The sequence below is a fragment of the Aythya fuligula genome, chromosome Z (genome assembly GCF_009819795.1).
Source record: "Aythya fuligula isolate bAytFul2 chromosome Z, bAytFul2.pri, whole genome shotgun sequence".
NCBI lineage: Eukaryota > Metazoa > Chordata > Aves > Anseriformes > Anatidae > Aythya > Aythya fuligula.
In genome coordinates this window covers 9,655,426-9,675,912 of record NC_045593.1, presented here as the reverse complement: position 1 = coordinate 9,675,912, position 20,487 = coordinate 9,655,426, and the positions used below count along the sequence as shown (strand labels likewise).

The window sequence follows — 20,487 nt, the reverse complement described above, 5'->3', positions numbered from 1 at the left end:
TGATCAGACCTCATAAAAACCAGATGCTATCTTGGAAACTAACTTCCTTGGGAAAACAAACTGTCTGTAGTAAATCCCTGGGCCGGCACAGGCAGCTGCCCCGGTGCGCTGTCTGCACGAGGTTTGATGCTCTGCCTGTCTGAGGACACACAGGGGCAGCCTTAAAGCTCTCTGCAAAGCTCCTCGGAGCAGCAGGAAGCGGTGAGATGTCAAGTAACCGCTAACGGGGAGTTGGACTCGGTGCCGGGGTTCGGGGTGACGGGGGCAGCGGAGCAAAACTAAATAAAAATAAAATAAATGTGGATGTCAGCAGGTTGTCAGTGTCTCAGAGGCACCATAACAAAACGCATGCAGCGCAGGGCTGGCGGTCGAGCGAACAAAGGGCTGGGTGACGGCAGAGGCTCTGTGCCGCGGGCTGTCAGCACCCGGGGGTGGCAGGGCTGGGGCTGGAGCCGGTGAGAAGGAGGGGACATGGCCAAGGTGGGAGCACAGGGGCTGTGGGTCACTGGCGCACCCCAAAAAGCACAGCCCGGAGCCGCCGCGTGCTCCATCATGTTGCCATCAGGGATGTGGCCAGCATGGCATGAGCTGGGCTCCTGCATGCTTACCCAGGGTCGCCCCAAGAAATGGGTGCCCGCTCCCTCGGCGCAGAGGGATGCCTGACCTGGGTGTTTGGCAAAAGGGAAAGGTGGAGCTGTCGGAGCAATCATGAGCACCCACAGCTACGCAAACAGCTCGACGAGGATGTGACTTACCTTGGTCCCCTCCAAGATCCTCTCAGAAGCTTTTTCCCAGCCCAGAGACAAGGATGAGCACTGTCTCAGCAGGGCAGAGACTCGAGCTGCCGTCCCAGACCAGTGCGTTAAATGTGTCGGCTGGGGATAGGACCGAGCACCGACAGTCACCGTCAGCCCAGCCCAGCCCACAGAGTTTGCTCCTCTGTTTTAAATCTTGCATTTATCCGTGTGATCAAATCTAGCTTTCCTGCCAACAGAAAAGCTGCTGCAGGGACCGCGGGCCAGCGCAGCCCCACGTGGCACGGTGCAGGATGCTGCTGCGGCTTTGGTCTCGTCCCCCATCACGGCATCCCCCCAAAAAGCCACGCGAGCCCAGGCAGCAGCACACGGACCAGGACAGCAAGCCCAGACCCTTCTCCCACACCAAGCCCAGAGCTTCTAACAGAGGCACTGCAGGCTGCTGCCCTCTCTTAAATCACCCCGGGTGACAGAGAAGCCATCAACCAGCTCCGTCCCAAAGCAATCCCAGGGGCCTGGACGAGCGTCCGGCATTGCACAACCCGGAGCAGCAGCCTAGGAGGGGTCCAGCATCCAGTTGGACGCGCAGGAGGAATGCGAGGCCCCGATCCAGGAAAGCACATGCTGATCTTTCAGCACCCGAGTCCTCCTGACCCCTGTCATCTAGAGGAAACTAACTTCAGATGGTGAGGGAGAGAGGAAGGGAGAATTATCCGCGCCGGAGCTGGGGGGAGCGGGATGCCTCGGGGCAGGCTGGCCGGAGGTCGCACAGGAAAACGCCGTGTCGGAGCCTGGACGTGAACCCGAGTGTTGGCAGGTCCCAGCCCGGTCCCCAAAAGACCTTCCCTGGCGCTGCAGGCAGGAGAGGAAGAGAAAGCTCTGGCCAGTGACCTGGGAGGCGCGGGCTTTGCTCTGGGGCTCCGCAACAGTTTCCAGCCCGGGGAAGGGTGAAGGTGCTCCCAGCTCTGCCCTCCCCATCTCCAAATGCATGGAAAACTGTTTTTCTGCTAGTTTGCCTCCCCAGATTGTCCAGTGTGGGCGATGGAAGGAGTCTGTAGGCCCTACAGTAAATAAAGACAGAAGGGTTTATAATTCTGTATTTTTCAGAGGTGGGAGCAAAGAGGAGGAGGGGGGACCCATCGAGATCTCTAAACCTTTATTTCCGCAGCCTCCCTCAGACTGTTTCCTCCCATATTTTTATGCTACTTCAATCAGCATTTATTTTCGGAGAAATAAACCAGAACTAATGACAATAAATCCAGGGGAACTGCTGGGCAATCTCTGGTTCCCGGCGGGGACCTCCTGACACCACCAAATCCCCAAGCCCGTTCCTGTGCTGCAGGAGAGGGGGAACGGTGGCAGCAGCAGGGTCCTGGGCTCGGGGCGACTTCTCATCACATGCAGAGATTGGATCCAGATGCAGAGAGGGGATGGGGAACCACGGGAAATCCCCAGGCAGGGGGGAACATGCAGGGGAGACTGAATTCAACTGCTGCAGGGTTAGGACCAAGGATGCTATCGTAGGATGAAGCACTGAGCGCGTCAGTGAAGGCAGCACCCACAGCCACACAAAGTCCCAGCACTCTGAGGGTACTCATGTCACACATGGATGTGTTTTCAAGTGCACAGATCGTGTTTTCAAGAGTCTCAGCTTGGAGAGCCCTCTACTCCCTCCCCAAATAGGAGTTTGATGGGGATGGGAATCTCTGGCAACTAATGCAGGTGGGAAAAATTGCCTAAATATTTCAGTGAATCAGAAAAATTAAAAAAAAAAAGAGAGAAGACCATGCAACATGTTATTTCCTGCCTATTTCCATTTCCTTCCCTATTTCCGTTAGGTGCACCATCTTAGAATGATCCAACAACCAAACCATCACAGGAAAACCCAGCAGCAATCACAGCAGCTTTTCTTTCCAAGCCATTTTGCAAGCTTTGGAGACACCTTTCAATACAAAACGCTTTAAAGGGTCAGCTTGAGATGATGAAAACTGAAAAATAAAAAAAAGCCAACCCTCTAAAACACGAACTCTTTGCTCAACTGCAAATACAGCCATGAGAACATGGTTGACCCAAACCATCAATGCCAAGTGAGATGTGAGCTGATAGCTTCCCTTGATAACCACCAGAGGCTGAACATGTCTTTATTTTACCTCAGATCCCTAATGGAGTCTCCTAGGTTGTTTTGTCACCCAGGACTGTATAAAGTTTATTAAAAAAAATAAAATTAAATTAGAATAAAATAAAAAGACAAATACGTTGCAGTCACTATCCTGAGTCAAAGCTCCTGGCCACAGATCAAACGACACGAAACACACGTATTTCCTGAACAGGGCAAGACAAGTCAAAACAGCACAAAAGAGGGAGCCAGACCATGCAGAAGAGAAATGGGCAGGCAAAAACAAACAAACAAACAAATCTGTTTTCTTAGGACTGATTTCAGGAGACAGTTCTGACAAGCCATATATTACATCAAAGGCAGGGGACATCTCTTGCCAAATCTGAGCGGCCCTGACCCGGTGGCCCCCCAGACCGAGCCCTTGTTCTAGCAGAACAGAGGGTTAAAGTCCCGATTACAGAATTGGAAACACAGTTACCCAAGAGAAAAATAAACCAATTACAAAAAAAGCCAAAAACACAATTCCAGATTATATTTAACACTCAAATTCCTCTTTAATTGCTCCAGTGTCTCAGCCAGCTTGCAGGGGAGGAGCGGGGACTGGCAAATTAGCTCCCCCCCAGCGCCGCTTCCCCCTGGGGAGCTTTCCGAATTTACATTCCCATTGTGTTCTTTAATTAGTGCATTCCTGCAGCTTTTCTGAGAGTCCCAACACTTCCAGGGCCATGGCAGTACTTTATAAATAATACGGGAATATTCACTGTATGCGCCTTGCGCTCCTCCCAGCATCCCGGTGGCTGTCAGCTTTCACGGGGACCACACACGGTCCAGAGCAGCCCACCGCTGCCAGCCCCAGAGATGGCTTTTGTGGGGGATCCCAGTGACCTCCTCCTTCTTCTTCTCCCACCTAGCATCTTATTTGGGGTCCCACCATCCCAAGCAAGTGATGGTTTTCTCCCAGGCGAATTGTTCTGACTTGTGGCTGTCCCCACACCATGGTCCCCGTGACAAGGTGGGATGGCACCTCCAGAGAGGGTCCCATGGCCCTTTGGCTGTGCCATGGCTCAGGCACGTCCAGCCTGACCCCAGCAGCATCGTGCCATGTAATCCTGATTCCCTCACAGCCTGCTCCTCTGAACCAAGACCTGGGCAATGTCTTCCAGCCTGAGATTTCTGTTGCCCTACGGAGGCATGAGATACCTTTGTGGGGACAAAAAACATAGAAAAATGTATTTAGTCTTTAGTAAATAAGCCAACCATTGCCCAGAATTGGGGTGCAGGCAGAGCCCAGAACCACTCATTACCCAAAGTGGTGGGAAAGCCTCCAGCACCTCTAGCCACACCAAGGTTTCCCCCATAATAACCCTAAAAATCTGAAAGGGAACCAAGTCCGAAGCAAAGGAAAGACAACTCAGCCCAGCCGCACATCGCAGGCTCCAAACCAACGATTTCCCAAGCCTCATTAGGGATGATTTATGAAGGCTGACACCATCATTAACCTCTGACCATGTCCCCACTGCCTGCAGGGCACTTCGCAGCCTGCCCGGACCGTCCAGCGGCACAGTGGGTGGATGATTGCAGTTTTATCCACCCCGCCAGCACAGCTGGGTGCTCTGAGGGGGACTCGTGGCACTGCCAACCCGGCCGGGAGGAATGCACCTTCCCGAGTGCTGGCTCGGGGGACGAGCCCCGCAGGCAGGCACGGAGCAGCTTGGCATGGGCAGCGGGCACTAACAACCCAACATTTGCAACCCCATCTGGTTCTGACACGTCCATTATTCAAAGGCACTTGGCAAAGACCTTGGGCAACTCGTTGCCAGTGTCGGGGTCAGTTCACAAGCTCATGAATTCCCAAACTATTCTCTGTTTGTGCTCATAGCCGAGCAGTGAATAGGATTTTGGCAAATTTCAAGCGAGCTAGTGTTTTCTAAAAACACCTGCTTTGGTGCCTGCAAAATCCCCCAAATTTCCAACCCCATTTAAGGCACACATCTAGTCCTCCTGGAGGCTGGAATAAAATGAAAACTTGTCTGCAACTACACAGACTGACAGTACATAGCAGCCCAGTACATAAGAGTGGGAAAATTCCCTGCCTTTTAGCAATCTCCCAATTTCACGGGTGATCTTGTGCCATCACAGACCCTGTGCCAGGGGTGCAAGCTTCAACTCACCCGTCTCCAGTGGGGCATAAAGGCTGTCCCTAGCCCCACAGTGACACCCTGGGGCCACACTTGCTGGGCAGGATGACAAGTGGTCCCGCTGCCACCAAGGCAGCTCTCAGGAACCTCGGAGAAGGAGCAGGAGGAGGCGCACATGTGGGAACAGGAGATGGGGCTTGCTCAGAGACAGCTTTGCGCTTTTGGCAGGGCTCGAGGGCATTTGTTTTGAAGCTGTGTTTACATGCCTTTGATCAGACGTGTTTAGCTTTCCTGGTGCGTGACAGCAGCAAAACAAGTTTGATACAGGGATAATGAAACACATTGTGCGACCGTACGTGTAAACGGCTCTAATGAGGCTGCACACACCGGCCACTCAAGCTGCAGGCAGAGAGGGGGATCTGGACACAGGGGAGATGCATCACCACGATGCCAACCCCACAAGGGAAAGCACTAACCCAGGGGTTGTCCATGTGCAGTGTGCCCCAAGGAGAGGCAAAACTCCCTGCAGCATCGCGGGGAGCTCTTCCTCACCAGCTAAAGCAGGGGCACCAAGCAGGGCTCAAGGCTCGCCTGCAGCAGTGCCCGAGGGCACCGGTATTGAGCTGCCCCCGGTTTTTTCAACCTGTGAGGATTTCAGCAACTCCTGAAGTTGGAGCTGCCTTTTGAGAGATGCTCGGAGAGCAAAAAAGAAAAGACAGCTTTCAGCGATGCTCCTAAAATAGCCTCTCCCTGAAATGCTACGATACACCTGGCACAATTATCAAGGACGTTTGTGCATATGTTTAGACCAACTGGACCACTAAACACCCTGCCGGCATTTCAAGCCTCCCGAGGCACTAAAAGCTTCCTCCCAGCGCGCCAGGAAAGCACACAGCGCTGCCGGCATCCTTCAGAGCAGGAGGATGGCACCGGGGCTGCGCACACAGCCGTAAGCAAAACAGCACGGGGAGCTGCTTTCCTGGCAGTGCAATGCAAAGGGCAATGCACTCTGAACTGTCCTTGGCATGGGGCAAAGCCCTAGCGCACACAGGGGCTGCTCCCACTGAGGGATCTGGAGGCAATCGTCCCGTTTTGGAGGTTAAAGGAGCTGTGGAGGAGCGTGGATGCTGAGCACGCACTGCCACCAGCTTCTGCTTGAGAGCAAACCCAAGCATATTAAATCTACCCGTGCAAATGCAGGCAGTGGGACTTTATAATACAGTCCCATGCTGACCATGCTTCAAGATGAGAGATGCCACCATTTCTCCGTGCTTAGCGCAGCAAATGACTGAAGCATGCTGGCACAAGAGGTTTCCTAATGGCATGCCACCTCGCTACGCAACCTGTCAAGCCAATGCAGGCTTGTGCAGCAGAGCTCAGTTGGCGATAGAGGGGGAAGTGAATACTCAGCTGTGATAAATATTTAACGTGCTTTTAGTCCTGAAGAAGTGTAGCACTGAGGCCATCATCCTGTAAGTGAAAACCAAGGCTGATTAATGGGGGAAGGTACTCCCATTTATGGGAGGTTAGGATCAATCCCAATTCTCAGCTATTTGTTGAATCTTTAATGCTCTTTTTCGAGAGCAGAGTTCCTTGGTGAAGGGCAGCATCCTAATAAGGCTGCTTTAACGGCACTGATGTTAAGGGGGTATAAATAAAGGCCCTCTGTGAACAAAATAATAAACAACGAGATGAAAAAGGAAGGTTTCACGTGGTCACTGCGTTTGTCTGGCTTGGAAAAACAGCTCTGAGAAGATGCTCTCTTTCCTGGAGGGTGGATTTGCCTCTTCCAGAGCCTGTCCTGCCATCACAGAGCTGAGCTCAGCATCACCCCCAGACCCTCCTGTGCCAGGCCAGAGGAGCCTGGCTGCCTGCGAAGCAAGGAAAGCTTCCCAGGCTTTCAGCAAGCAGGTGCATTAGCTATCAGCATGCCAGGAGAGAAAAAGCAGCCGAGTGACAGCAAGGAGAAGCTCACCAGCCAGGCAAGATGCACCCAGCCAGGTCCTCCTCCACCACTCCCTTGCGTTTCCAGCCCAACAGCCCGTGCTTGACCCTTCCACCTGCCTCCCTTCCTGCTGGGAAGATCTCCCCCACTTCTTCCACACCTCAGCCCTCTTCTCAGCCCGGCAGTTTCACCACCTCGTGCTCCACCTATTCCCTTTCTGCAGCAAGGTGGCCCTATGCCATCATCCATCTCAGCAGCCGAGACAAACCCCCCACCTCTGCCCTTTTACAGGTCTCAACCACATCCCCTCTCGTGCTCTCTCCAACATCCCCCTCCAGATGCTCTCTGTGCTCTCCAACATCCATCCCCCTTTCTGCAGATCACCCAGCACGAACAGACACCTTGCATTTACAAGGCACATCCTGAGGGCGCATCAGTGAGAGCATCCCCATTTGCCCCTTTTTAGGGGCAAATTTAGGGGCACCATCCCACATCTGTCTGCTCCCATGCCCATTTCCCCTAAGAAACTGACCCCTTCTGCTTGGCTCCACCTCACCACACAGCAGGGACCGACCTGCCACCGGCCAACAAAACCCTCCCTGTGCCCCCCTGCTCACTGACCATCTCTCCCTCACCAGCACAAGGCGCTGAGGCTAGGCCACAGCCACAAGCCTGGTAATGAAGATGAAGAGCCAGGCAGCCTGGCCACCCCTCCCCAGCTGCCCGTGCCTTTCCGCTTGCATTATTCCTCCTGCTGCCACTTGTCTGAATCAGCATCAGCTCCTTCCCAGCCACGAGCACCCACGCTGCTCCTCTTGCCTGCAGACCGTGTTCAGGGTGAAGAGGCCAAGGGAGGCACAGAAGGGATGAGGAGGTGAGCTAGGAAATGCACAAGAGAAGGGACAAAGGGTTCACTATAGAGGGGAGTCCAAAGATGCCCGGTGTAGGATCCCATGCTCACTGGGGGCTGGCACATCCCTGCTGAGCCCCACGGATCGGATCCAGTATCAGCTCAGTGATGGGAGCTGAGCAGCAGTGCTGGCTTCTCCCCAGGGTGCGGGGGACACATGGGTCCTGCCACCTCAAGGTGGGAGCCCAGAGCTTGCCCAGCTCTCAGAGCCTTGCATCCTCCTCCACCCTGCAAGGGGACCAAATTCAAAACCTCTTCAGGAGGAACAAGGTGATGAGGAAAGTGCCACACATCTGCCCTTGCTATCTGGCACACCTCAAACATAACTCCCCAGGTTACCACGAGACCTGCAGAGGGATGCTATGAGCTGTTCTCTGCTTGAGCTCAGCACACTGCCCTGGGCGTGCTCAGCACCTTCCTCCTCGCCATCCCAGCAAAAGGCAGGGATGCTCACCTGCATCCCGCAGGCTGGCAGAGAGGAGCTGCCGTGCAAACCAGTGCCACTAGGATGAAAATCCGAACTGGAGAGGAGCAGCTGCATCCCCAGAGGGACAGGATTACATCCAACTGCCCTGCAGGACTCCACATACCTGCTGCCAGGCCGGACAGACTGACCGCATAGCTCTGCCAAGCAGAAGGATGCTCCCAGCGCAGGGAAGGCACAACCAAGCCCTAGTCCTCAGCCAACCCACCCAGGTGCCCTGGCTTCTCTCCCCAAGCCAGGAGAGCCTCCAGCAGAGCCAGGCAGCCGGGAGGATGATGGAGACAGGGCTGCTGTTGTTTACAGGCCGCTGGCAATGGCGCTGCGCACCCCGCATCCCTCCCCCAGCCAGGAGCCAGCTCCAAGAAAGGAAATTACACGAGCCAGAAGGTTTGATGGAATGAGCCCATTGGGCGGCTTGAAGATAGCTATTAATGGAGAGCTTTCTCTAATTGCTTTTGTATAATCTGGGGCTGCTAGGCGGAACTGGGTAATAAATGAAATCCAATTACATTTTCTCTCAGTATTTATTTTATTAAGTAGAATTCATCAGCTGATGAAGGGCCCCTCGAGGTAATGGCTCATGACCTAGTGGAAGGCACTTTTTTTTTTTTTTTAATTATTATTATTTTCCCCACTTGGGGAAGCAGATAATTCAGTTCCCCAGCAGAGACAGACTGCTCCCCCCCTACATCCTCGCAGGATGGGCAGGTCCCGGGGCAGGGGTCACCAGGCAGAATGGTCACAGGGTGCCCAGGACCCACACTGCCTCTCCAAGCAGCATCCCTGCTCCTACTGCTGGAGGCCTGATGAGCACAATAGACAATCAAACCTCACCTTCATAGCACTGGGCAAAAAAAGAGATGGATCAGTGGTGCACAGCTTGCATGGTGTGGTCCAGAGTGATGCAGCAAAGATTACTCCCTCTGGGATGGAGCAAGGTTCAGTGTCTTTTGGCCCATGTCTGCTTTACTGGAGGCTGCAGATTTTGGTGCCAGCACCATTTCCCTTGGATCAATGTGCTGCACAGGGCAGTGCTTTAGCTTACAAACTTTGGGCTAATAGAGGATGCGCTTGGCTACAATCCAACAGGCTGTGAGCACCACAAGCTCAGCTCCATCAAACCCTGCTCTGTGCTCCAGCACGTCCATAAGGACCAGCCTCACGCTGCCCTGCAACAAGGGACCCAAACCATCCTTGGGAAAGGAGCAGTGCCTTAAGGACACCAAAAGCATTAGCCCTGCAGGGATGCACCCAGCCAAGCCTTGTGCCACTGCTCAGATGGTAATGCCAGAGGACAGGGCATGCTGGTGAGATTTAGTGGTGGCATCACTGTGATGCACTCTGAAAAGGATTTGGGGGAAGGCAGAGGTGGCACTGCTGGAGCACAAAACCCAGACACTCACACCAGGGTCCTTCTTTGGGGACAGGGCAGCAGAAAAACCCCAGCACAGCGCTGGCTGGGAGCAGAGCACGAGGTCTTTGCTCAGTTGTCCAAGCTCCAGCTGGCATCCCCATGGGGCCAGGGTGGTCGGTTTGGCACAAGCCCCTTCCTCCTCTTCTCGCAAGCAGAAACGTGGCTGTTGGCCTTTTCTTCACCCCTCTTCTCACCCAGGTACTGACTGGCGCTGGCCCCTGCTCCCAGCCCTCGCGCTGACATCAGCGGCTCGCCCAGCCCTCCCTGCCACCTTGTCATACAAGCGATTTATCACCCGCCAGTGAGCACTCGTTACAGACGACAGACTCCAGCCTCCATTAATTAATGGGAAATACTTACAGAGGCATACACACACGCACAAATCTGTCTGAGCGATTTCCTACAGCACCTACCACGAGCGCAGGCGAGGGGAGCGGTGGCAGAGGTAGCAAAGCCCCAGGCGGGCACAATGCAAAAAATCGACACAGCCGGGCAAAAACGAGGCATGGAGGTGGCAGGGAGAGCAGGATTTATTTCCCTCAGCTAGTAAGAAAGTGGCCCTTGGCAGTCCAACATGGTTCAGCCCACAGATGAGTGTCACCGAACAAAACCCCAGGCTGAGCCCTCGCAGAAAATAAAAGCAGTGATGGTTCACGGCGAGCCCTGCAAGAAGTGCCAGGCTCCCCCGCGCCACTGCAGAAGCCACTCATGGAGGGTGAGGAAAAAAAAAAAAAAAGGGCTTCGGAGGGATCTTCTGAAGCCTGTCTGGCTTTTTGATTGTGGAAGAAAACCTAAAACCGGTTTGAAATGAGATCTAAACACTGTGTCAAAACCCAGCGCTTGATCTTTTTCACAAGTGGGCTTTTACTTTCTTCAGCTGAGGCTATTTGCCAAACACAACATAGAAACACAAGCTATTCCTGTTAATCCAAAGCTATTTTTCACCAAATATGCGATTCATCTGAAACCTTTCTGCCCAGCTCTGCTTTAGGAGAAGCTATCTGCTGAGCAGCCCAGGCAGGATTTATGCTCAAATGAGCATTCATGAGTAACAAACTGGATTCATAGAGAAACACATCATCAATAAATCTGTCAGTCACTTCTCCTGCCCTCAGCACGGGGCTGAAACCCCGAGTAACTACTCAGCACTTCGTCAACCTTTACTCCAGCAAAGTCTGGGCAGGAGACCTCAGGATTTAGCCTATTGATTGCTTACCATTGCTTGCGATGCCCCATGTAGGTTAGCGATGCTCCCTTCAAGCAAGATTAAATACCTGGCTTACAGCACTGGAATTCGGGGGAATAGATATACTTTTATTTTAACCAGCACAGGAATACACACATCAAATTGCCCCATGCAACAGCCCATGGTGGTGCAAGGGCAAGCCGAGCCCCTGCCTCACTGCCAGGCAGGGCAGCACGCAGCGATGCTCCCCCCTTGGGCTGTCGTAGCGTGCCCCTGGGCTGTAGCAGCACATTTCTGCCTGTTAAAAGCATTTTTGTCTCTGGCTCCAGAGCCTCTGCATCTCTCTCCTCGCCGCCGGTAGAGTTTTGTTGCAAGAACAATGGAGTGACAGGTTCCCGGCAGCACCGAGTCGCATCCCCGGCTCAAAGGCAGCCTTAATACCTCGCTGCTCCCGGGCCTTTCATTTTTCACGTTCGTTTGAAGTTAAGCTGATCTAACTTTGGGCGAGTGGGTGCAGACGGAGGCGCTGAACCGAAGCGTGGCGCAGCGGGGCTGCCGCGGGTGCTCAGCAGTGGGGCCGACACCGCTCCGGCCGAGGGACGACGTGCACCACCCGTCTTCCCCAGGCAGCAGTGAGCATATTAAAAATATTATAGGATATATAAGATAGACAGAAGCAAGCTTCCTATCCCATCAAAGGGCATGCCTGGGACGTTGCTGCCAATGCTTGAGCTGGGATTCAGCAGCCCTGGGCAGAAGGGAGCTTTGACAAAAGGAGGTCTGCTGCACACCTCGGAGGAGGCGGGTGGGTTTGCTCCATATGACAGCAGTTATGGGAGGTTTTTGCTGTTTGCTGGTGTATAGCTAAGTGCAAAGACCACCCCACAATACCCTTCAGGCTAGGGATGGAGCATACTTCAAAGGGAGATGAAGTCTTACTTCGTGAGGATGCTTCTCCCTGCAGTTACCAGCACCTAGGACAAGGAAAAAATGCCCTCACCTGCTAAAACCCTGCCGTTCCCCCAGAAAAACGCACCCCACAGAAGCACACAGCAGCTCGGGAAGGGTGGAAATCTAGGTTTTACAGCATCTCCACCCAGACACGTGCCCGACCACCAGGCTGGGAGCGTGCCACTGCCCCGGCCCCGTGGCACACCCGTGCCGCTGGAGGTGCAGGCACACGTGTGGAGGTGGCACGCCGATTTCCCAGGCTTCGCCCACGCAGCTCGCTGGTTTCTGAAGCGTGCCCGCCTCCCGCCTCGCTTTATTTCTGCCTCGTGCCCAGCCTCCCCCCCCCCTTCTCCTCTGGGTACTCCTCCTGCTGCCGTTTGTTCCTGTCCTTTATGGCCCTGCCTGCTGTCACTCGCGTAACCTTGCCTGTTTGGTAATTTGTGGCAATAAAGTGTCACTGTGGGGAAAAAATACAGCATCCCAGCGGCATATAAATCTCTGATCCATAAATTGTGCAGGCCCCACGTGCGTGCCCCTCCTTTTTTTTTTTTTTTTTTTATGTAAGCGCAACGATTTAGGGCAAGGGGAAGAAAAAAAAAAAAAGAGCCAGCAATGTGATCTTAGTGAAGGGCAGCACTGAGCCGTCCTCGTTAGGGGCTGTAATGAATGCCGAGGGGCTGGTGTGTGTTGTAAATTGCCCTGGAGCAGAGTGGTCCCTGGCACAGGCTGCCTGGAGCTGTCCTGCTGTCAAAAAAAAAGAGTGGGTCCCCACCAGCGCCCCTTCCCCTTGCAGAAGAGGGAACCTGTGAGGACATGGGGCAATGCAGCGGGTCCCTGCTTTGCACAGAGCCCAGGCTCAATGGGCAGCTCCCACACCAGATGTGCCCCACATCTGTGTCACCACTGCTCTATGGGGCAGAGCATCCCACATTTACCTCCGGGAGCTGAGACCCTCAGCGGCTGTACACGTGTTTTCAGAGGGAGTGCTGCCCCTGCTGCTGATGGTTGCTTCTTTTAATTGGAAAACACTGTTTGCCTCCATTAGAGCCCTCATTTGCCGAATGATTGTCATGGTCACGCTGCAGCTGAGCAGTAAAAAGCCACCTCCAGCACTCCGGCTGCCTCTTGCCCCAGCTCCTGTGCCAGACCCCACAAGCCATCCCTCTGCCACAGCCATAAGGGTCTCACCTGCCACCCATCACACACAATAGCAGAACGCCTTGCATTAAAGCCTCCTCCTCACACTGACATCTTTCTGGACATCTATGGCCCACCTGAGCAGCTAAGTAACATGCCTGCGAATATAAACAACCCTGAGAATGAACATTCCCAAGACAGATAGCTTAGGGAAGTGTCATCACCAGTTGAAAGCCCATATGTGGTTTTGTTACAAAGGTATCTGCTTCCTGTCTTCCCCACTCGTCAAAGGAATATATGGGCAGAGCGAAGCAGCACCCTGGAGACAGGCTAACACCGAGCGGAGAGCAAGGGATGCTCGGAGCGCTCTGCAGAAACCGTGCAGGTGAACACATTATGGACACCGTGGGGAGGAGAAGCCTCCCTCCTCCCAGGCTCAGGAACAAGGCAGCTGATCAAGAGGATGGGTTGAAATACACAATCAGGTGTTGGCCCCCACACCTGCCCACAAGCCACTGAAGCTTGAAAAAAATAAAAAAAAAAAATTTAAAAATAGCACTTGCTGCAAAAACTCCAGCCCACCACCATGGCATCATGTGTTGTGCCACCTTGTAATACTGCTCCTCATTCGGGGAGCCCCAGCACAAGATGCTAAGCAGAGAAAATCTAGCAGAGGTCGCTGAGTTGGCTGGGGGAGTTATTGAGAAGACTGAACTGGGCTCTTCACAGCGATGTGTGGCGACAGAAGGAGAGGCAGCGGGGTGAAGCTGAAAGAAAAGGCTCCCACTGGATGCAAGGAGAAGCTTCTCCCCATCTCGAGGGCCACAAGCAGGGGAACAGTGGCATTCTTCCCACCTTTTAGGCAGGTCCCTCTTCAGAGGAAGGACAAAGCCCACAGGCAACCGAGCCAGCAGAAGCAGCAGCACCGTGGGCTGCCGGAGGGATCCACCTCAGCCAGAAGGGAGAACAGATTCCTCTTCAAACCTCTGACAAGTGCCACTAAACACTCCCCAACTGCATAACCAAGCGACAGCACCAGAGCTTTGGCAAGACATCTGTCCATCTATAAATAGCGCTCCGCCGCCTGTCCTTATCGCGGGGCTTTGATGCGTTTGGGGAGAGCTTTTTTTTTTCCCCTCTCTGCCGAGTCCCAGGCAGCACAGATAATGGGCTTGCATCGATCCAGCTCAAGTATTACTAAACTTCCTACTATCGTGGCAGCGTGCCAGCCCCAAAGAGGACAAGAGAACATGTGTCTGCTCAGAGCCAACCACAAGGAGCAGGCAGAAAATTGCTTTAGACTTGGAAAAAAAAAAAAAAACAAAAAAGAAAAAAAAAGAGGTGCTTTTTGCAGATTTGTAGATCAATCTACAATGTATTTTAGAGGTTTAAGAAAAGTCAATAGAAACAAGATATATCATTGCTGCACAAGAGCCCAAGAAGTATTTCTATTTACGCTGCCACGAGTGCTCTGCTGCAGGCTCGCTTTCCTGCTGCTCCCTGACGTGGTCATGCATTGCTTCCCCAGCATCAACGACGAGGCCAGAGGCTCTTTTTTCCCTGCCGTGGGTTCCCCAGCCCTTCAGTTGTACCTGGTTGGGGTCTGATACACCCCACGAGCATCACAGCCATACCTTGTGCCTGTGAGCAGGCAGGCATGGGCAGCCTCACTGCCACGCTGACCTTGTGGGATTTTTGGGGGTACACCCTCAGTGACACCACATGTGCACGTGTGTATAAGCATGTACTTATGGTGCAATGGCCTACCCTCTGTAAATTCATCCCCAGGAATGTCACAGGCTTGTCCCTCCCACGGATCCATCTGTCGTGCACCCACCCTTGCACCAGGGTGGCACAGCACAGGGAAGCCTTGCACGAGCCTCCCTGCAAGCCCTCTGCCCTTCAGCTCCACCACAGAGCACTGTAAGGTACTCAGAGCTTTTTCTCCCTTGCTTTTATTATTATTAAATGAGCCACATGATGTGCCTTATTAAACCAGACCTAGATCACGGCTGCCCCTCCCTAGGCCCTCGGTAACACACTAGCCATTAAGCACGCAATTAGCGCGCATCCACAAATCCGCACGCGTCGCCCTAACGAGCCTCCAGGCAGCGGGTCCCGCTGGACCCGGCCACAGCCATTGCTGAGCCTCACGAGGCCCAAAAAGCCCTCTCTTTCAGAGAGGGGAGGATAATATGTGTCTGAACTGGAGGAGCTGCTCACGCGTCGGTGACAGACAGGGCATGCTGAGGATGCCAGGCTCAAGAGATGTGCCTGCCACGGAGCCCAGCCTGTGCCATGGGAAAATGGGTCAGCCCTCAGCCCTCCCTGCAGCCTGAAACACATGCGAAAATGCAAACAGCATTCCCATATCCCACCCGAGTCCCCTACCCGCTCCCCTGGGACCTGCATGCCTCCAAACCCCTTCCCATCCCTCTGCCAGGCACAAGCTGCTCCGACAGCACATCAGCAGGGCCGGGCTTTTATTCCTCCGCTGCCGCGTACGGGCGGGCGCCAGGGGACGTATCATTCAGCAAAGCCAAGGAAGCAACAAGCAGCGTTAACCATTAGCATGTGTGCACAGAGACCCCTAATAAACTCTTTTTTTTTTTTTTTTTTCCCTCGCTCCCATCTGCTTTGCTCTGGGCCACTAAATCCAATTCAGCAGAGCTCGGAGCTTGTAACGATGCTGCGACACATTTGTCAGATCCCCGACTAGACCCATGGCTAATTTTACAACGCTAATTTATCTCACCATATTACATCGCTTTCATTTCATCCCCCCAGATCCCATTACTGCCAGCGTACCTTGTAGCCGGCGTGTAATAGTAATTGGTATTATTAGCGACGTACCCTCCTCGAGCTGCTCTCTATTTGCGAGCGGCACAGAGACCTGCTGGCAGGTCAAGGATGAGGAAGGGCTTCTTACCCCACACAGCTCCACCAGTGACACTCCCAGGCAATGCTTATGGCTGAGTTCTGCTGCCCACTCCCTGCTGTGATCCTTCAGGTGCTGTCTGCCCCTGGGGATTTTAACCTTGAGCTTGTTTCAGTGCCCACATCCAGCCTCGCACATATTTGCATTTGCGTCCTTGCCTGGGGCTCAGGGGACAGCGATTTGGCTGATTCAGAGCAAAAGGGGCTGCAAAACGTCCCTGGAAAATGGGATGCAGGGAAAAGGGTAGCGGAACCAGGCAATGAGGGCTCCTGACAATCTGTTTTGGTGAGGTTTCCCCTCCTCGGTGCGAGCTATTGCATTTCCAAGATCAGTGTAATTAAAACCACGCAGTTTTAGCTAAGTGGGAGGCTGCACTAGTCAAACGGTGACAATTTCCCATTTAAGACGTCCTTGCCTGGCATTTATGGACTTGTTAAATTTTAATTCATCATTCTCATTTTTCAAGCCCAGCAGCAGCAAGCACCAGCTTCCCAGCCCTTACAAGGCTCAGCGGGACATGGGTGCCCGAACATAGTTCCTCCCTGTGCTTAGGAGAAGACCCCAAGCCTGTCCAAACGTGATACTGGATTATCACAGCCCCACACAAAGCATGTATGTAAGATGGGACAACCCCTTGACCACAACCAGTGGCTGTGGTGCTTTCCTAAGGGGACACAGCCCTGCAGCACCGCTGGAGCAGAGCCAGGAAAGCTGGGAACACCGAGGACGCTGCACCCCTCCAATGCCGCTTACATGTGAACTGAGGACAGGTAACACAGGTAAGCAAGCGTTTTAATCCACCTCTCACCTCTCCACCGGTCCAGACTCCTGGGGACGTCCCCAATTTCTCATCAAAGTCCGTGGGATCCTTCTGGGTGCTCGCGACCGGCCAACCCTCGCTGCTCAGATCCGTGAGTTTCTGCAACAAAGCAGAAGAGAAAGGCTGTCAGGTCATCGGGTGCAGCTCTGTGCGTGCTTCAGGAAACCACCACGGGATGGAGGCATCTGATTCCCAGCCCTAGCAGCCACAGGTAACCAGTGTCAACACAAAGCCAGGTCAGATGTAGAGCCCTCCCTCGTGAGCATCCCAGCCCAGATCCAAAGCATGCATCTGCCTCATTATTTTGATTTACTTAATTATTTTGATTTAGAGGCATTAAATGGGAGGGGGATGAATACGACAGCTTGAGGCATCTCTAATCATCCCTAAAGGAAGACAGCAAAAGTCTCTGGCCACAGCAGCGCAGCAGCACTCAAACATCAGCCCAGAACCCAGACATTTGCTCACAAGTTCCTGAGCCCTAATCCCACAAAGCCTCACACACAGAGGCCAGAGCTGCTGAGCCCAAGCCTGCGAAGAGGAAAAGCACGCACACCTTTGTGGCACAGACGCCCAGGAGCACAAACAGGCGAGAGACTTTGTGCTGCACCCGATGTGCTGCCTAGTGAGGTGGAGTCTGGGGCATTACTGTAACCACTGGTGCCTTGGGTGATGGCAGCAAATATGCTTTTTGTGTTAGACAAACAAATTATCAGCCGAGATCTGGGCTCATTATCTAGCTCTTGTGGCTGAGCTTGTTTTGTTTCCCCCCTCCTTTTTAAACACTTAAAGAAAAAAATAACAAACAAACAAAAAAAAGAGTCCTATGGTTCTGCATTATTAAAAATGAAAAATAGAAGGAGCCAAACTCCACTGGCAAGAGGAGAGTCTCAGAGTCGCTCCTGCGGAGACATTTTCCCATGGGCGACTGCAAGCCTGGAACACGACGTGCTTTAATTAGCACCCGAGCTGATGAGCTCCGCCAGAGCCCGCCGCGGGACCCCATCCAAACCAGGCAGGAGGATGCTGCAGAAACCCAAACTGCAGCCCCTACCCACCCCCAGCCAGCCATGAAACCCAAATAAACAAATAACACCCCCACCCAAAAAAAAAACCTCCGCTGGGCGCCTGATTGAGAAACCCTCATTTGCAAAGCGATGGGAAATAATTAAAAAGTTTTCCCAGAGCTTAAAGAGGAGGAAAACGGACCGTTTGTCACGGCGGCAGCGCGCAGCGCACCGCAATTTATCACGCTTGTCAGGTGTCAGCCACCGAGAAATTTAACTCCAGCTGCCCCGGGCCGGACCCCCGCGACACCCCATCACTCACAGACCGCCCTGCCTGCACCCCGAGCTGACAGGAGAACGGTGAGGAGGGGAGAGGGCCCCTCTCCGCTGAGCTTTTCTTGGTCTTCGCTGCCCACGCAACTTGTATTTCAATTTTTTCTTATGCCAGAGAAGGAGCAGAGCAGAGGAAGCCAGGGCAAAGCAAGCAGGGATGCTGCTGCATCGCTACCTGGGCTGTCTCTATCACTTGGCAGGGATGAGGACAAGGCTGTAGGACGGGGCACCCATGGGTGCTGCAGCCTCTGCTCAAGATGCAGGGATGCTCCTCGTGCAGGCACAGTGCATTACGCTGTTGGAAAGGTCAATTTCACAGCACCTTGGCTGAGAGATGCCCCTGGGATCTGTGTGCACCTTGAGAACGGACACCTCCTGGTGGGACAAGCAGGGCCCGCAGCCCAGCTTTCTCTATGGAAGAGCCTTTCAAGACCCCAATCAGGGCCTTTAAATTGGGGTCAAACTCAGGTTTTGGAGGAATCCAGCATGTCCAAAGCTGGTCTGCAACTGAAGAACCTGGCTCAGGGCACGAGCCCCTAAAAACAGGGGACAGCCCTGACCACAGCACAGGCAGTCTCATGTAGGGTGCAAACAGCAGCACAGAGCAGGGACAGTCCTGAGGTCCCCCCAGGTCACCCAGGACGCAGTGTCCCATGGTGAGGACACATCACCAAGGTGACACCTGCTGGATAGGGGCTGGCAGGGCTGTCCCCAGCCTGTCCCCACAGCTCACACCCTTGCTTCGGCCACTGCCATAGAAATGAGATATGTTAGGAGAACACAGTGGAAAAGCAGTGATGCTAAACCAGGTCCCTTCTGCAAAACCCCCAAGGAAGGCCAGCACCCCTTGCACATACCTAGCTGCTGCTTTTAGGGAGAAACAAGAAAAAAGAAAAAAAAAAAAAAAAGCATTTTTACAAAAAAATGTAGTCTCTCCTATCCTCCCCATCACCAGCATAAATCAGGGCCATGTGGATCAGGCATCGACGAGTTGTTCACACCACCAGGAGGACCCCCCAGTTTCCCATCCTCGGAGCATCCCGCGCGGCAGGCAGAGCGCGGGGTTTGCGCTCCCCCTTGCTGGGAGGGGAGCGGATCCTGCCGGGGAGCGGAGCAGCGAGCTCCACAGACACGCTATATATAATACACCCACTCGCAGCTTGGCGCAGGGAAGGTGGATTTTCGTGGCGTCAGCAACAAGCAGATCCCCCACACCTGGCCGGGAGCGTTCCCGACAGCGATGCGGCCCGGTCTCATGGCGCAAAGGTACTAGAGTTTCTTCAGTACTAGAATTTTTTTTATTTTTTTTTTAAGCTACGGATAAAGTAATGCCTTTTTCTCCCCCCAAAGCGCGTTCTGAGAGCAGCTTAAAACCCTTTTTTGCTAAATTTTTCCAAAAAAAAAAAAAAAAATCAGCCGGAGGCAGAGACATGCAAAGTTTCAGTCCAAATGGTTAAAGGCTGGCGTAGTTTCAAGCAACTGAAGACAGGGGCTTATAATCAGAAGTGTCAGGCAACCTTAATTATATTATTTCCTGAAGGAAATAGTTTTCCCTGCCGAAGTCCAGAAGTTATTAAAAAAAGTTGACCTCACTGGAACCAATCAAGATGGAGACAAGAAGCCTGTGATGGATTTTTAAGGCAGGCAAGTTCACGCATCTGTGTTTCTGGAGGCTGGGGGCGTCCAGGTTCTTTGGACAGGTGTTCCCAGACAAGCCCGGCCCTGTGAGATGCCCATGGCCAGCATACAGGATGCAGGCTCCAGGCAGGGCCACATGGGTGCCCCCCCTGCACCCCAGGGTGCTCGCCTGTGCCCCAGCAAGAGCTTTGCCGAGACAAGGGAAGAAAAACAGCCGGCCGCTTTGTAGCTGTCAGGAACACACAAGCTTTTTGTCCATCTCTTCCCCCATGCCCATAAGTAAAAGCGACAGCAGCTTTATTTAGGACTTCTCGCCCTCCCCTCTTAACTGGAAGAAGCAAAGAGCGAAATAGCTCAAAGGCAGCAGGGGAGGGAGATGCTGGAGGTGCAGCTGGGGTTGGTTTGGCTGTGGCAGCCCTCGTGCTCCTGAGACCTGCAGCTCCTCATCCCCTCAGCATGCCCTTCCCTGCCCCTCCAGGTGCAGAAACCCCATCCCCAACCCCACTGCCCCCATCACCTCCCAGGAACTGGCGGGGAGGCTCACGCATCTGGAGGCAGTCAGAGGCGGAATAGCTGCTTCCCCTTTCCTGCCGAGACTGGGATGCACCCTCCAAATAATCCAGAGGAGAAAGTCACCTGCTTCCCCCAACACAGTGTTCAGACGCATAGCACTGGCCCCAAAACACAGCTCAGCCCCACGTAGTTCCCTATCACT

The 20,487-nt window shown here is 53.5% G+C and overlaps 1 protein-coding gene across 1 annotated transcript in view; it reads right to left on the bottom strand.

Moving 5' to 3' along the window:
- The window catches only part of CNTFR (ciliary neurotrophic factor receptor), a 182,154-nt gene that overhangs the window by 120,300 nt on the left and 41,367 nt on the right, over positions 1 to 20,487 (bottom strand). Inside the window, exon 2 of the mRNA XM_032206260.1 lies at positions 16,783 to 16,893. Within this exon, the coding sequence (XP_032062151.1) occupies positions 16,783 to 16,893 (111 nt within the window). The remainder of the gene's footprint in view (positions 1 to 16,782; positions 16,894 to 20,487) is intronic.